At 41.5% G+C, this 12,797-nt stretch overlaps 3 protein-coding genes across 5 annotated transcripts; 1 reads left to right on the top strand and 2 right to left on the bottom strand.

The window, feature by feature from the left end:
• The first annotated feature begins 474 nt into the window (after nucleotides 1–474).
• On the top strand, nucleotides 475–6,499 carry LOC6605825 (protein commissureless 1). The gene is made up of 2 exons (XM_002030604.2): nucleotides 475–1,194; nucleotides 5,551–6,499. Exons 1-2 carry the CDS (start codon nucleotides 687–689, stop codon nucleotides 6,153–6,155), a joined length of 1,113 nt encoding a protein of 370 aa, XP_002030640.1. The 5' UTR covers nucleotides 475–686; the 3' UTR covers nucleotides 6,156–6,499.
• A 2,232-nt stretch (nucleotides 6,500–8,731) lies between these two features.
• Nucleotides 8,732–11,038, bottom strand: LOC6605824. The gene is made up of 6 exons (XM_032719390.1): nucleotides 10,764–11,038; nucleotides 10,569–10,713; nucleotides 10,376–10,507; nucleotides 10,162–10,317; nucleotides 9,875–10,109; nucleotides 8,732–9,818 (listed from the first exon to the last, which is right to left on the bottom strand). The coding sequence occupies exons 1-6, from the start codon at nucleotides 10,886–10,888 to the stop codon at nucleotides 8,782–8,784; spliced, it is 1,830 nt and encodes a 609-aa protein (XP_032575281.1). The 5' UTR covers nucleotides 10,889–11,038; the 3' UTR covers nucleotides 8,732–8,781.
• On the bottom strand, nucleotides 11,036–12,561 carry LOC6605823. Of its 3 annotated transcripts, XM_032719391.1 has the most exons (6): nucleotides 12,167–12,559; nucleotides 11,967–12,111; nucleotides 11,781–11,912; nucleotides 11,574–11,729; nucleotides 11,283–11,517; nucleotides 11,036–11,223 (listed from the first exon to the last, which is right to left on the bottom strand). In XM_032719391.1, the coding sequence occupies exons 1-6, from the start codon at nucleotides 12,268–12,270 to the stop codon at nucleotides 11,120–11,122; spliced, it is 876 nt and encodes a 291-aa protein (XP_032575282.1). In that variant the 5' UTR covers nucleotides 12,271–12,559; the 3' UTR covers nucleotides 11,036–11,119. The 3 variants fall into 3 exon arrangements, with proteins under 3 accessions (XP_032575282.1, XP_032575283.1, XP_002030638.2); XM_032719392.1 differs by lacking the exon at nucleotides 11,574–11,729 and having other exon boundaries at nucleotides 12,167–12,561; XM_002030602.2 differs by lacking the exon at nucleotides 11,967–12,111 and having other exon boundaries at nucleotides 12,163–12,253.
• Between the last annotated feature and the right edge of the window lie 236 nt (nucleotides 12,562–12,797).

Raw genomic sequence — 12,797 nt, 5'->3', positions numbered from 1 at the left:
TATCAAATGCCATAGAAAAACCCCTTTTTGCCTTTCATTAAAATCAGCACAGACTGCAAACTTTGCCACAAAGCAATTTGCTGGAAAAACACAAGACCGAAAAGCGTTGGAAAAACTTTAAACAACGAACGTGACCGAGGTGAAGTTTTCCCTTCTTAATAGCGGTTTTTTCCTCTGGTCTTTCGTACGGAAAATATAGTTTTTGGTCAAACTAGGTCAGTTGGAGAGCAAAAAAATAAGGCAAAGGAAGAGGGCGAAAGGACGTCAAACATTTAAAAACATAAAAGACATGCCAGAAATTGCATGCTTCTTTAAGCAAGGACTTGACTTGATTTCTTGAGTGCTCGCCCACGACTCACTCAAGAGCGAGTGAATCGAGAAAATGAGTGAGTGGAATGACAAATTTCCCGCATGGCATGGAATTCTCAGCGACCCGATGTAGGCATTATGCTCTGCCGGCGAGCAGTCAGTCAACTTATAGCCGCTCCAGCGAACGGACGCACCGAAAATCGAGCTATCGAAACTCTACGGCCAATAAAAAACCCGAAATCGAACCCATGACTTATATATAGAGCCAAACGATTTGTTTACGTGTCGTGACGCGAGTGTGCCAGCAGTTGTGTGCGTGTGCCAGACGCAAGCAGAAAATAAAGTTAACAAATTAAAATAAATCAAAGGCAATCACCATGATTAGCACCACGGATTATCCAACGGTGGAGACCACCACCACAGCCGAAGAGCTCTATGCGGAGTACATATCCGCGCCGGCCAGCAGCATGAGTCCCGCTGCAATTGCCGAGCACCTGCAGCAGAATCAGATCACCTTTGAGATACCCAGTGCCCACGATCTGCGACACATCGACGCCCTCAACTCCTTCAACGCCCTGCTCCAGAGGATTGGCAATGCGGCGGTGTCCTACGATCCCGCTCCTCCAAGCGGCTGGTCCCCGGATGGCAGCATCAGCACCGAGCAGCTCTCCAAGTCGGTGGTTCTGGATCTGGCCGACTTGCGGGATAGGTCCGAGGAATCGGGCGAATCCTCGTGGTGGAGCCAGATCTTCGGGGATGCCGACATGCATGTGATCATCAACTATCTGTGGATCGGTGTGGTCAGCTCGCTGGTCATTCTGTCGCTGGTCTTCATCCTCTTCAGCTGCTACTTCTACAGGAAGTTCCGCACTTGGAAAAAATGCAGTAAGTTTCAGTCGGACAGCCACCCAAATATAATCCGCACTCATTTTCCGCCCCCAAAATGCCATACATCTGGCTTTTATGTGCTCGACTTTAATCAAAATGTTTCGCCAAAGCCTTATCTCCGGCCATTTATTCAGCTGGCTAAACAATATAAAATGCAGAAACAGAAAGAGCAACCGAAACAGGTCCCACCACCCATCGGTTCCATCAGCTTGGTAGCTTTGCTCCATGGAGCTTCATATCCATAGAGCTCCTATGGCCGCAAAGCCTCATAAATTTTTTGGCGCGCTTCGAAATTGTCAGCCAGCCGTTTGCATCGTTCTGTTGTAATTTTAGATACACAAGTTTATTATGCCACAAAATATATGTGCCGCATATTTATAATATTAAATTGACTCGCCTCGTAGGCATTGTGCCCCTTTTATGATAGCGATAATGTACGAGCTGGAGAATATGGACAACCTCGTCGACCCTTCTCCCTCGGAAAAGTGGAATTGTTGCCCCGAAATTTGTTGCTCTGCAGGCGAAAGGCGTGAAATTGTGACTTGATATTTATATATATTTTGTTTTGGGGCCGAGGCGATAAAGAGTAATATAATAAAATAATGATGGACCATATCACTCAGCTGCGTAGCTAAAGTCAGAGGAAATGTGGTCTTGGGAAATGGGGGAGATTGTAAAAAATTTATTTTGTTTGATATTAGCTTAGGACCTAGAAATATTCAATACGGGATTTCACATTTTTCTGACATCTCCCACACTTTTAGTTCGCCCAGTCCAGTATTAAATCCAAAATCAATCAAGTTTGACACAACTGTTATCAAAATCCCACCTAAATCCTGCCCAGATTACCGCCACTCAACCCAAATAGAGCCCATGTAAATATATATCTTATCTGCTCGAAACCTGTTGCTCCCAATCCCAAAAATAAATCATATGTTTAGGCATTTTACACATAATTACGGAGCAGCACAACAAAGAACCCAACTCACACTAAGCCAAATAGAACTAGAATGGAATTGTATTGGAGGGGCTGTCTAAACAACCTACACAACTAACAAGACTCCGACTCAAGTGTCAAACTTTTTGCAGACCAATTTAGCCAAATGATTTATTTAGGCCGGGCAGCAAGTGAAGGACTACGGCCAGGAGCAAACTTTCGTACTCTTCCTGGGACTGCGAGCACAACTTCTTGGGCCAAAGGGCCGTGGCCTTAAATCCTGGCCAACTCAACTGTCAAACTGTCAATTTTGTGCTAACGAGCCTTAAAAACTTAGCCCTGCGATTACGACACGCGACCAAGAAGGGTGGATCCGGAAAGCTCCATTTATACATATATATATATACGTGAAATATCAATTTGAGCGATATGTGTTGCCTGCTTTCGGGCGTCCAATGCGTCTAATTAGTTTCGTTAGTGTCGTGTTCTGGGCTTCTTTTTTTTGTGCGCTCTTCCCTGGTCCTATGGCCTAGATAGATAGCAAGTGGTGGTCGGTGGGATAGGTTACCCGGGATACTGGGATACTGGGATACGAGAAGTACGTGTGTCATTTATAATTAAGCAACTAGGCCGGAGTTCACTTCGGCTTTTGTGCATTTAATACCAGCTACGTGGCGTCTCGCAGTGTTTACCTTATAAATGCTTAACGAGGCCCAAACACAAGAGTGTCTGGCCCAGTTGCCATTCAGCCAGCCAGCCAGGCTTACACCTTATTTATTAAACTGTCACACACACTGGCGATGGCAAACTTTCGGTCCTTTGGCTTTGGCTTGTTATCAATTAGTGCAGCGGAGGACTACGACTGAATTTATTAACAGACAAGATGAAGTTACTAAATTAAAGCCAAGCAGAGGAGCAACAGCCACTGTTTATCATGTTGTATAGGTCCTGCATAATTTAGTTGCGTAAAAATGTAATTAAGCGTAGCATATTTGCCCAAGACCAGAAAAAGTTGCTCTTAGCCGGGCAGTCCTTTTAAATTTTTAATGGTTTTCGGAGCGAGCAGCGCAGAAAAACTAGAAGCTGCTCTCTTTTTTGGCCATGGAAAATATTTTAGTTGCTCTTGTAGTTTTTTACCCCCATTTTGGCAAACTCAAATTGAGTGCTGTAATTAACCAAATTGTTTTGTAGCCGACCAGCACTTAGTGGTATGGGAAAGGCATACATAATAGAGCTGGCAAAAGTTTTAATGGCTGAGACTGCATCTTTTGTGTGGGAAATCGAATACCCATTTCAATGGGCGGCTTAATAACAATTGAAAGCAGCTTAAATACAATGATCATAATTCTTAAATAAAAAACTCCACTCAGATTGAATAAAGCCAGAAAAGTTGGGGCGTTTAAAAAATTAACAGACATTTATGGCAACACAAAATAAAGCAGCTCACTGCTTTCCATTTGCCAGTTTCCATTCGACGAGAGTGCCAGCTTATTGCGATGAATTTAAATGGTTGCATACATTTGGGCGCATCGACAACAGAAATGGTGGAAAAAAGACAGGATACAAATGCAAAAATAAAGAGAAGGAAGGCAAAGTGCCAATGCAGCTGAAAAACAAAAGGCATCAACGAATGGCTTTAATTTTTTTGTGCCAACCGCACAGAGAGCGAAATACAAACTTAATTTCGTAGCTATATATTTGTTCCATTAGTGATACTTTATTTTTCTCAAAATAACATCACTAACTGGTTGCCAAAATAGTAGCAAGTGAATACAAAATATTTGATATCACCAAAGGACTTCTAGTTAGTAATATAAATTTTCTGCGTGCATGGCCACCTTTTTCCCGATTTTCCGACTTTCTTTGCGTCCATCTGCAATGCTTGAAACGGCTGAGAGGCTGGGGTGGCCACCTTTTTCAGGGGCGGCTGTTTGTTCAACACTTGCATAAAATATGAAGCCTGCAGTCTGTGTATGAGTGGGCCACGCCCCCTTAGTCCAGCGCCCTGTTTGCCGGCTGTCTATCAAACAGAGAGCAAGGAAAAAAGCACGGAAACAAAAGTCGAAAAAGGGAAAACAAAGAGACAGAGTCCTCATATGGGGTGTCCTGGCCAAAAAAAAGGATATATATGTGTGTGTGTGTGCGTTACAGTTATAACAATAAATCAACAACTGCTGGCAGCCACTGTAACTGCTGACTGGTTCTGCTACCGCTGCGTTTTAATATTGTAATGCGCAAATTTTTCAACAGGCTTTACCCCATGCCACAAAAACCGAAACACCTTTCCTTCCTGCGAGATGCGCTTTAATTGAAAAAGCGTTTTCGGGAACAGAGAATTTATGAAAAATACAGCCTGAACAATTAAAAAACTGGCGAGTTTTTCCACAGCGAGGCGGCAACCAAATTAAATGACACAAAAAATGGACAGAGGCGATCCCCTATTTATTTATTGAATGCAGTTTAAATTGCATTTAATAACACTGAATACCTGCCTCTTTTTGCAATGCCACATATGCTGGGCCGAAATTCTATTTGAGGCAAATTATTGCTTCATGCCTTTTTAATCAAGGCTGTAACTCAAAATACAACCAAATTAAATTCTTTGATGGCCTCGGCTTAGAGCGCGTGTGCATGGAAATTGGAATTTTCCAATCTTAATTTAAGTCTGCTTAATTTGAAACATGCGCATACACACACATGAACAGCAGCTGCGGCATTATAAAAATTAAATGCTCTCTGCTGCCTACTTTCCGGGGCTGTCGAGCTTTTATTTCATTGCAGTTGGCAGTTGGCGAGCGTGTATGTGTGAGTCTGTGTGCTGTATGTGTGCGAGCGAGTATTTTATTTCATTCCATTCTGCCACGCGCGCACTTCCGGCATATTATTGCCTAGTTGCTGTTGTTGTTGTTTGGTTGGCCGTCAGTCCGTTGTGAAGGAACTTCGCCTGTCCTGCCATCCTCGCCGGCATTTCCGGTCAGCACAAAACTTTCCGCTTCCCCCGTTTTGCCTTTTTTTTCGCCTCTGCATTCGGAAAAGTTCAAGCGTTTGCGCCTTTACGCTAAATTGAATTTAATGCCACGGGCCCCATCCTTCTACAAATGTCCTTTGACATGGACAAACAAAGTAATGACAGAGTCAAAACTTTGATGCCTGATTGGGAAGCACCCACTCCGCTTTTCCTACACAGCAAGAAATGAATAAAAAAATAGTATCATGAAATAAATTCTAAACAAAATACGCATTTCGTGGGATATTTTCAAATTATTAGTTACCTCGAATATTGTTTAAAGAATCTTAAATTATGATTTCTGCATTGCTTGCCCCAAAAAGTCCCTATTTTTTCTCTGTCCATCTAAACAATAGAAACTTTCTGCTGACAAACTCAACTAACAAACTCCGTTTTCTGTTTATTGCAGATAAGGACATACGTGCCCAGATCCATGCGGCCAGTGACTCGTACTCCTCGCACCTGGTTGGTTGCGATGCCAGCAGACTGCTGTTGCACCAGCAGATGCAGCATCCACATCATCGGAGCAGCGAGGCTGGGTTCTACCAAATCGAATCGCCGCCCTGCTACACAATCGCCACCGGATTGCCCAGCTACGATGAGGCACTGCATCATCAGCCCCGGCACTTTGCCTACGGCATGAAGTTCGTTTATCCCTCGTTGGCGGCCGTGCATCATCATCACCATTGCATTTCCAATTGGGAGAAGCAGGAGCCGCTGAATAAGCTGCAAAAGTGCAAGCTGTCAGCGGCAGTGGCAGTGGAGGAGGATAAAGCCGACTCCTCATCGTCCTCGTCTGCATCGGCATCGCCATCCTCTTCGGAATCCAGCAACTTGGCCGCAGCAACGCCTGCCATTTGCATTAACATGCCAAGTGGGCGGCAGGATGAGGAGGTGGATAATTCAGATTCCGATTCCGCAGTTGCAGTTGCAGTGGCAGCAGCACAAAGTTTACAGCCGGCGGCGCCTGCCGACGATGATTGCGCTTCATTGGTCGTTGTTGTTGCCGCGTGATTGCCCACCCAGGGGTCCGGGGTCAGGGAATAAGGGGTCAGTCGAGGGTTTAGGGCCGGGAGTAGCAGCCCAATTGCTTAGTCACTTGTAAATAGTTGCATCGTCTGCTAATGTTGTTTGCCCCATGTAATAACATATATCTCCGAGAATGTACCCTCCTCCCTCTAAGCAAATTTAGTTTTGGTTTTTAGTTATCTGTTATATATTATTGTATTACGCAAGACTGAGTATTATTTATTGTACTATGTATATATAAAACCGAATTGTCTAGCGATTAAGCCCTAATATCTAAGCGAGAGTTGAAGAAAAAATATAAAACTCGAATGAACACATTGCAAACTAAATTGAAATTTTCGTTTTCATTTCCTTATCAGTTTTTCAGTTGCGCCCAATGCCAAAAAAACAAATCATATCCAATGCTAGGCGATTTCCACTCCCATTGTTGACCTTGCTGCCAGTGCACGAATCCTAATCCCTCAGATACCCGTTTTTTGGGCAGAGCAAATATCAGATGCCGTTTGGGGTTTCGGATTTGGTTTTGTTTTGAAATTATGTACGTGACTTGGATGCGCCTGGCCGAGATTAGGTCAGCAGAAATGCAGTGCAGCTGGGAAAGACCCCACGAATGTGCACTGCTGAAAGGAATTTTCAGCATCCGTTTTAAGTGTTACTTAAGGATTTGGCCAAATAACGGATTAAGTCGGAAAAGTTTATAGAGGAAATTAAGCTGATTACACAAGCGCGTGTCTTTAAAAATGGTCAGTTAATTAAATGATTGCGATCTTCTGGCATCAAGATTTGTCTATGATCCATTAAGATATCCATTGATATTTGAAATTCCCGCTTTAATTTTATAGTTATTATTTCCCTTGAAAAGATTCCGCTTCAATTTCCAACACAAAAATTGTTGTCCACCCTCAAGACATCATTGTTCAATAACTAACAAACACAGTTTCTTAAAGTTGCAGTTACTACGATTAAATAGAAACATTAACTAGAGTAAAATCTAAAGCTAAAGCTCACAAAACAAACAAACGGAATACATATTGTCTACTATGGAAAGGAGAAAGGAAAGAAATTAATTATGCAAAAATATATATGAAAAGATATTATCAAATCAAAAAAAAAAAAAAGAGAACAAAATCTTGAAATTTTATTTGCCTGTCTGGGATGATTTCAGCTCCTCAGGCGATGAACCTAATTGGGTGCACAGAAGACCCAAGGAATCTAACGGCCAACAAAGCAGCACTAAAAACACGAGTTAAAGCTTCGTGCGAGCATAAATAATTTCATGTCAAATTTGACACTTTTGTTGAAGCTTCTGCGTCTTTAATGCTGCAATTTGTATTCAAATGTACGATTTGTTGATGAGTCCGAGCAGAATGAGGCATGGACGTGGTGGAGGCACCGGAGGCATTGGAGGCACTGGCATGGCACATCAAACATTCCATAACGCAGCGGAGAAGTGAGCGAGGAGCTGCAAACACCAAACAGGGCCATAAATTATATTATCGTGCATCGTGTATCTGGTTCAGGTCGCAGTCATGAGTGACTGTGCCTCAAAACTGGGCAAAAGCAGGGGGAGATTCGGAATGGGAATGCCAACAGGATTGGGTTCGGTGGAGTGGGAACTGGGGATTGGGGACTCTGGACTGCGGACTGGCACTGACATCAACACCAGCAGCTACAGCACATCTACAGAACTTGTGGCCCCCGTTCCCTCTGTGTGTCGTGGTCGTGCCTTGCGTTCTCGCCATGATTTGCCAAAATGCACAAAAACCCGGTCGAAGACAAAAAATATAAGTCTTGCAGAGAATAGCGAATACAAGATGCTCTTGTAATGGAACGACAGGTGATGAAAGTGTATAGCAGAATCAACAAAAAAATAGGGTAATATGTAATTTAAAACTAGGAATATTAATCAACTGTAGGGGAAGGCTTTACCATAAAGAGTTGATTATATATAGCGGATCTTCGATTATTCACTTATGTTCATACTTTCTGATCACTACAAAACGTCTGTTAAATATATTATCAATTTAAAGTAAGCTTAGCTATTTAATAACTATACAGAACCAGCCATACCCTGCACTGCCAAACCGATCCCCGAGAACCCTGAACCCCAACAAGGTTAGAGACCAAGTAGAAGCTCCATCAGCGAAAACCGTAGGTGGAGAGGCCTGCCCAACAGATAAGCGATGTGGTCGGCATTCATAAATGCGAGTAAATGTGTTATATGCGATGAGTTACTACTGTACGGTGCGAGTATCCGAGTATCTGAGTATCTGGGCACCGGTGTACGCTTCGGTACGTTTTTATGGTGACTGCACGTGTGTTGGCCGTAATTTGTTAAACGGTTTTTCTGATTTTTTCCTTCGGCAGAGTTCATTGAACAGGTTGTTTTGGCCTGACTTTTCGGTCGACTCTTGTTTACCCCATTTTGTGGGCGGCCCATAAATCCCTGAGACATTAATTTGTTTGTCACCTGTCGCACATGCGGTTGAATAAGATGTGTTGCCCCCTTTAATGAGTGCAATTAAATGCCTAATGGCATTGATGACAATCGGCAAATCGGATTAAATTTATAGGGGAAAATAATTCATATATTGTTTACGGCTTTAAGAGCCTATTGCAATATGCTCGAACTGACATTCATTACAAGCTTCTCATAGTCTGGAAGGTTTATTGGATAAGGCTCTCTGGTAATTAATGGCTCATCCCAACGGTCTGCATTTGGTCGATACTTATCTTCATGGATCCTCTGGTCTACTAATTTTCGGATTTCATCATCGGATAGCTCTTCCCATGGAGGTGGGTCTTTTCGTTCCAATAAAATTTGTTGTCTGGTTAGTCCTGTCATTTCATCCTTTTGCAAGCTGTAATCCCTATTTCTGAATCCACTTTCTGAGCTCTGGACAAAATTATTTTGCCGGAGATCACTGTTCTCATCAGCAGGAGTAACACTTTCAAGCTTATCATTTTCAATATAATTTTGTCGTTCATTATCCATTGAATAAGAATCCCTCCTGGTGGGTCTTGCCTTAGGAATAATATATATATGTGAAGAGTCGGTTGACTTTGGCTGGTAGTCTGCTAGAGGAAAATCGACATTTGGATCACCAAAACCAGCTGCCGATTTTCCTACGGCATCACCAACATCTACTTTTGTTCCAGTATTGGGATTTTGATAAAACTTATCTATCGGCTGTCCAAAATGAACATTAATGGGCACATCCGTGTAATCATCCTCCATATCCTCGGTGGGAGTCGGATGCACTTCACCACCTTCTAGGACATCTTTTGAATTACCTCCATAACGGTCATCAAAGGGCACTACCATGTCGATACCTTGCGTTATATATTCAGGATCCCATTCGTCCGGCTTACGATGTCTGTGGTGTACGGTTTTCCCTTCCGGACCTTTAGTTCGGGACCTTCCACTACTCCTAAATCCATTCTTTGGCCTTTGATGGTAAACTGACCAATCTTTTGTGGAATACCTATTATTTGGCCTGTGTCCGTGAATGTGATCTGTGTCATAGGGGTTCCGATTCCCTGGATTTCCTCTACCGCTTGGAATCTCAGGATATTCTTTTGCATTTGAATCACTATCATAAGCGTCATCAAATCCTCTGGTGAACCACGGTGGCAGGATTGTTCCATCTGCATAAAATAAAATATGTAATTTCTCGCAGTGTAATTATTTCCGATATAATTACCGCCATCAAGACTTTTATAAGCATTGGTGGTTCTGATTGAGCCATTGTAATACGGTGTAGAGGTCTCTAACCAGCTATCAGGCGTGATGGGTCTATAATGGATCTGCCAATAGAATGTTAGCCAGAAAATGATGAGGAAGTCGTGAAACAGAATCAGAGATCCCAAGAAAAAGTCGTTCAGTCGCATCTCAGCAAATCGGTTTCCATTGATTGTTTGGCCATGGTACATTACGAACTAAGTATATGTAGACCGAAATTGAGTGAATATACATTTGGGAATTACTTACCAGTAGAATCGTAAAGGTTATAGACATTTCCACCACTAGATAGGCATAGGGAATGGTTATGCTCACAAGTAGTTCAAATAATAGTATAAAACTGGCCACATTCAGGAAAAGAAATGCTAATATAAATAAAACCGCAATATCTAGGGTGAGGTCCGCCTAGAAAAATTATTTTTGATCAATGAAAAGATTGTTTAAGCTTAAATTCATATCTTACTCGTGCTGGTAGAAATACTCCTATTAGAAGAAAGATTGCCATTAAAATTAATGCGACTCCAAAAAATGTCAGGACATCCGCCCACCAACTAATGGCGACTAGAGCAAATGTGGATATGATCTGAAGCTCCACCTGAATAAATTTTAAAATTAAATTCGCAAATAATATATACATTCATTATGAAGCTACTCACTATAATCAGTGACATGATAAAGTTGAGACCATTGATGAAACGCAGCTTCTCAAAAAAAATAAAGAGCCCGAAGATCAAGATTGCCAAAGCAAAGGTCGCAAGGCAGATGTAGTATAACGACGTGAAGATTTCCCTTGCATCCTCTCTGGTGGAAAATGTAAATTAGGCAATATGTTTATTGATATTATTACTTACATAAAAGCTATTACCAGCCATTGGGCCAGAGCTAAAATGAGCCACAGAACCAATAAGCCATATGCCTTCAAAGAAAACTTTCTTCGCGCCTTTCGGTAGTAACGATGCTCATCCGATACATACATCGTAACTCATGGGTCTACTATGTTTTAAATCAGTATATTTGACTGCAAATTTGTCCACGACCACGAAAAGTTATTAGGAAAAGATCCAAAAGATTCGTTTTGTCTATTATGTGGAGAACAATTTTAAAAGGATCCTCAAAACTAATGTGATTTTTTTAAATGTTCGACAATTTATTCTATAACCGAAGTGCAATATATTTATAATCTTTAACAGCAGCACGTCACGCGGGTCTACATTACTAAACTTTCTGCAGCTATAGTATCCCAATTATCCAGTAACCAATCATAATCGGTTTCATTTTTAGGCGACCAGTCATCGTCAGGTGTGTTTTTTTCTGAAATGTTCAAAAAATGTGTTCAAAAAGCTATTTAACATAAGATGAATATCACATACCGTAATCACCATACTCGGGATATTCGGGTGTTGTTCCTTGTGTATTTGGGGTACTAGTCGACATCCAGAAGAAGTCAGCTGATGTGAAGTAGCTATAATGAATCTGCCAGTAGAATGTGAGTGCGTAGGTGAGCAGAAATTCGTGGAAGACCAGCAAAGCGGCCAAGATGAAATCCTTCAGCCTCATCTGGATATACCGATCTCCATAAATTGTTTGAGCATGCAGCATGATCATCTTAAAATGAATTGTAATAAATAAATTATATAAATTATGTTGCTGAATAAATTTACCGATGTCATTACAAAGGTTAGGCCAAGCTCAAATGTGAGATAGGCATAAGGCATCAGCTTTGGCAAAAACAAATGGGCCAACAGAAAATATGTGGACATCATGGCCAATACAAAGCTCAAGATAAAAAGCGGAGCTATGTAGCGAGTTAAGTCCATCTGATGGTTCGGGATAAATTATATACATGAATAATGATTTGATAGTCCTACCGAAAACGAAAGATGACATCCAACGACCAGGGCAACCATCATCAGGAGAGTGCAGAAAAAGAAGAAGGCCAGCAGATCTGGAACCCAAGTACGAGCTGCTAGCACATACATCGAAAATATCTCCAGTTCCACCTAATGTACGTATATGGATTTGAAAAATATATGTAAATTTTATAAAGCACTCACTATCACAAAAGCTACAACCCAGCTATAGACCCTGTGGTTGCGAACACCTTGGTTAAAACAAAAAACTGTGAAACATAAGCCAGCCAGAACAAAGGTGGCCGAGCAAATCATCTCAAAGTCACGGAATATTCTACGACCACTTTCCCTGTGAGGTTTAATATTATGAAATATTACATTTATTTTGTATCTCAATTACCTACACCAGGCAGACCAGAATCCATTGAGAGACAGCTAAGCCCATAAATATCACAAGGGATCCGTAAGTTTGACGGCCAAATTTTTTCCTTCTGCTGTCAGTGTCCATACTTTTCAAAACAGCGCTTGAAAGTTTAACAGCAAGACCATTAACTGTAGATTTAATTACAATCGAAACAAATAAACAATTACAATCAAGAAAACAACAAAAGAAAATAATACAAAAACAAATACATTCGTGATGGATGTGTGAGAGGTTACTATTATCCCTTAAATTAAGATCAAAAGGAAATTGTTGATTGTAATTGTCTTTGATATATATAAATTTAGATTCAAATTAGTATTCATTTGTAGACTTATGCATACTGGCATTATTATTTAATAATTAGTTGTCTTGTGGACCGTCAGTTTTAAAATAGTTAAATCCCAGTACTATTCTTAGCCAAGCTGTGCATTTTAGAATAAACACTTGCCCTGTTAATGTGCCAATTATATTATGGTATTAACAAGTTCCGTCGACCCCGGGCAGTTGAATTGGCTCAGATGCAGGGGAGCAGCCCTTGAGTATCTCAATGCAGTTAGCCCTATCATTGTGTCAACTTACTTTACTGCTCCGTTCACACACAGCTGCGACCT

The sequence above is a fragment of the Drosophila sechellia genome, chromosome 3L (genome assembly GCF_004382195.2).
Source record: "Drosophila sechellia strain sech25 chromosome 3L, ASM438219v1, whole genome shotgun sequence".
NCBI classification, from domain to species: domain Eukaryota; kingdom Metazoa; phylum Arthropoda; class Insecta; order Diptera; family Drosophilidae; genus Drosophila; species Drosophila sechellia.
Note: the sequence above shows the minus strand (reverse complement) of the source record. Positions and strands in the feature narration are given on the sequence as shown.

Excerpts from the sequence above, each read along its gene's own strand:
- LOC6605825 (XM_002030604.2), top strand. The coding sequence starts at position 687 with ATGATTAGCACCACGGATTATCCAACGGTGGAGACCACCACCACAGCC. Across the intron at positions 1,195-5,550 it reads CCGCACTTGGAAAAAATGCA|ATAAGGACATACGTGCCCAG; the intron begins GTAAGTTTCAGT and ends TGTTTATTGCAG.
- LOC6605823 (XM_032719391.1), bottom strand. The coding sequence starts at position 12,270 with ATGGACACTGACAGCAGAAGGAAAAAATTTGGCCGTCAAACTTACGGA. Across the intron at positions 11,730-11,780 it reads GATGTCATCTTTCGTTTTCG|ATGGACTTAACTCGCTACAT; the intron begins GTAGGACTATCA and ends CCGAACCATCAG. Across the intron at positions 11,224-11,282 it reads TCCCGAGTATGGTGATTACG|AAAAAAACACACCTGACGAT; the intron begins GTATGTGATATT and ends TGAACATTTCAG.
- LOC6605824 (XM_032719390.1), bottom strand. The coding sequence starts at position 10,888 with ATGTATGTATCGGATGAGCATCGTTACTACCGAAAGGCGCGAAGAAAG. Across the intron at positions 10,318-10,375 it reads GAGTATTTCTACCAGCACGA|GCGGACCTCACCCTAGATAT; the intron begins GTAAGATATGAA and ends TAATTTTTCTAG. Across the intron at positions 10,110-10,161 it reads TAACCTTTACGATTCTACTG|TTCGTAATGTACCATGGCCA; the intron begins GTAAGTAATTCC and ends ACATATACTTAG.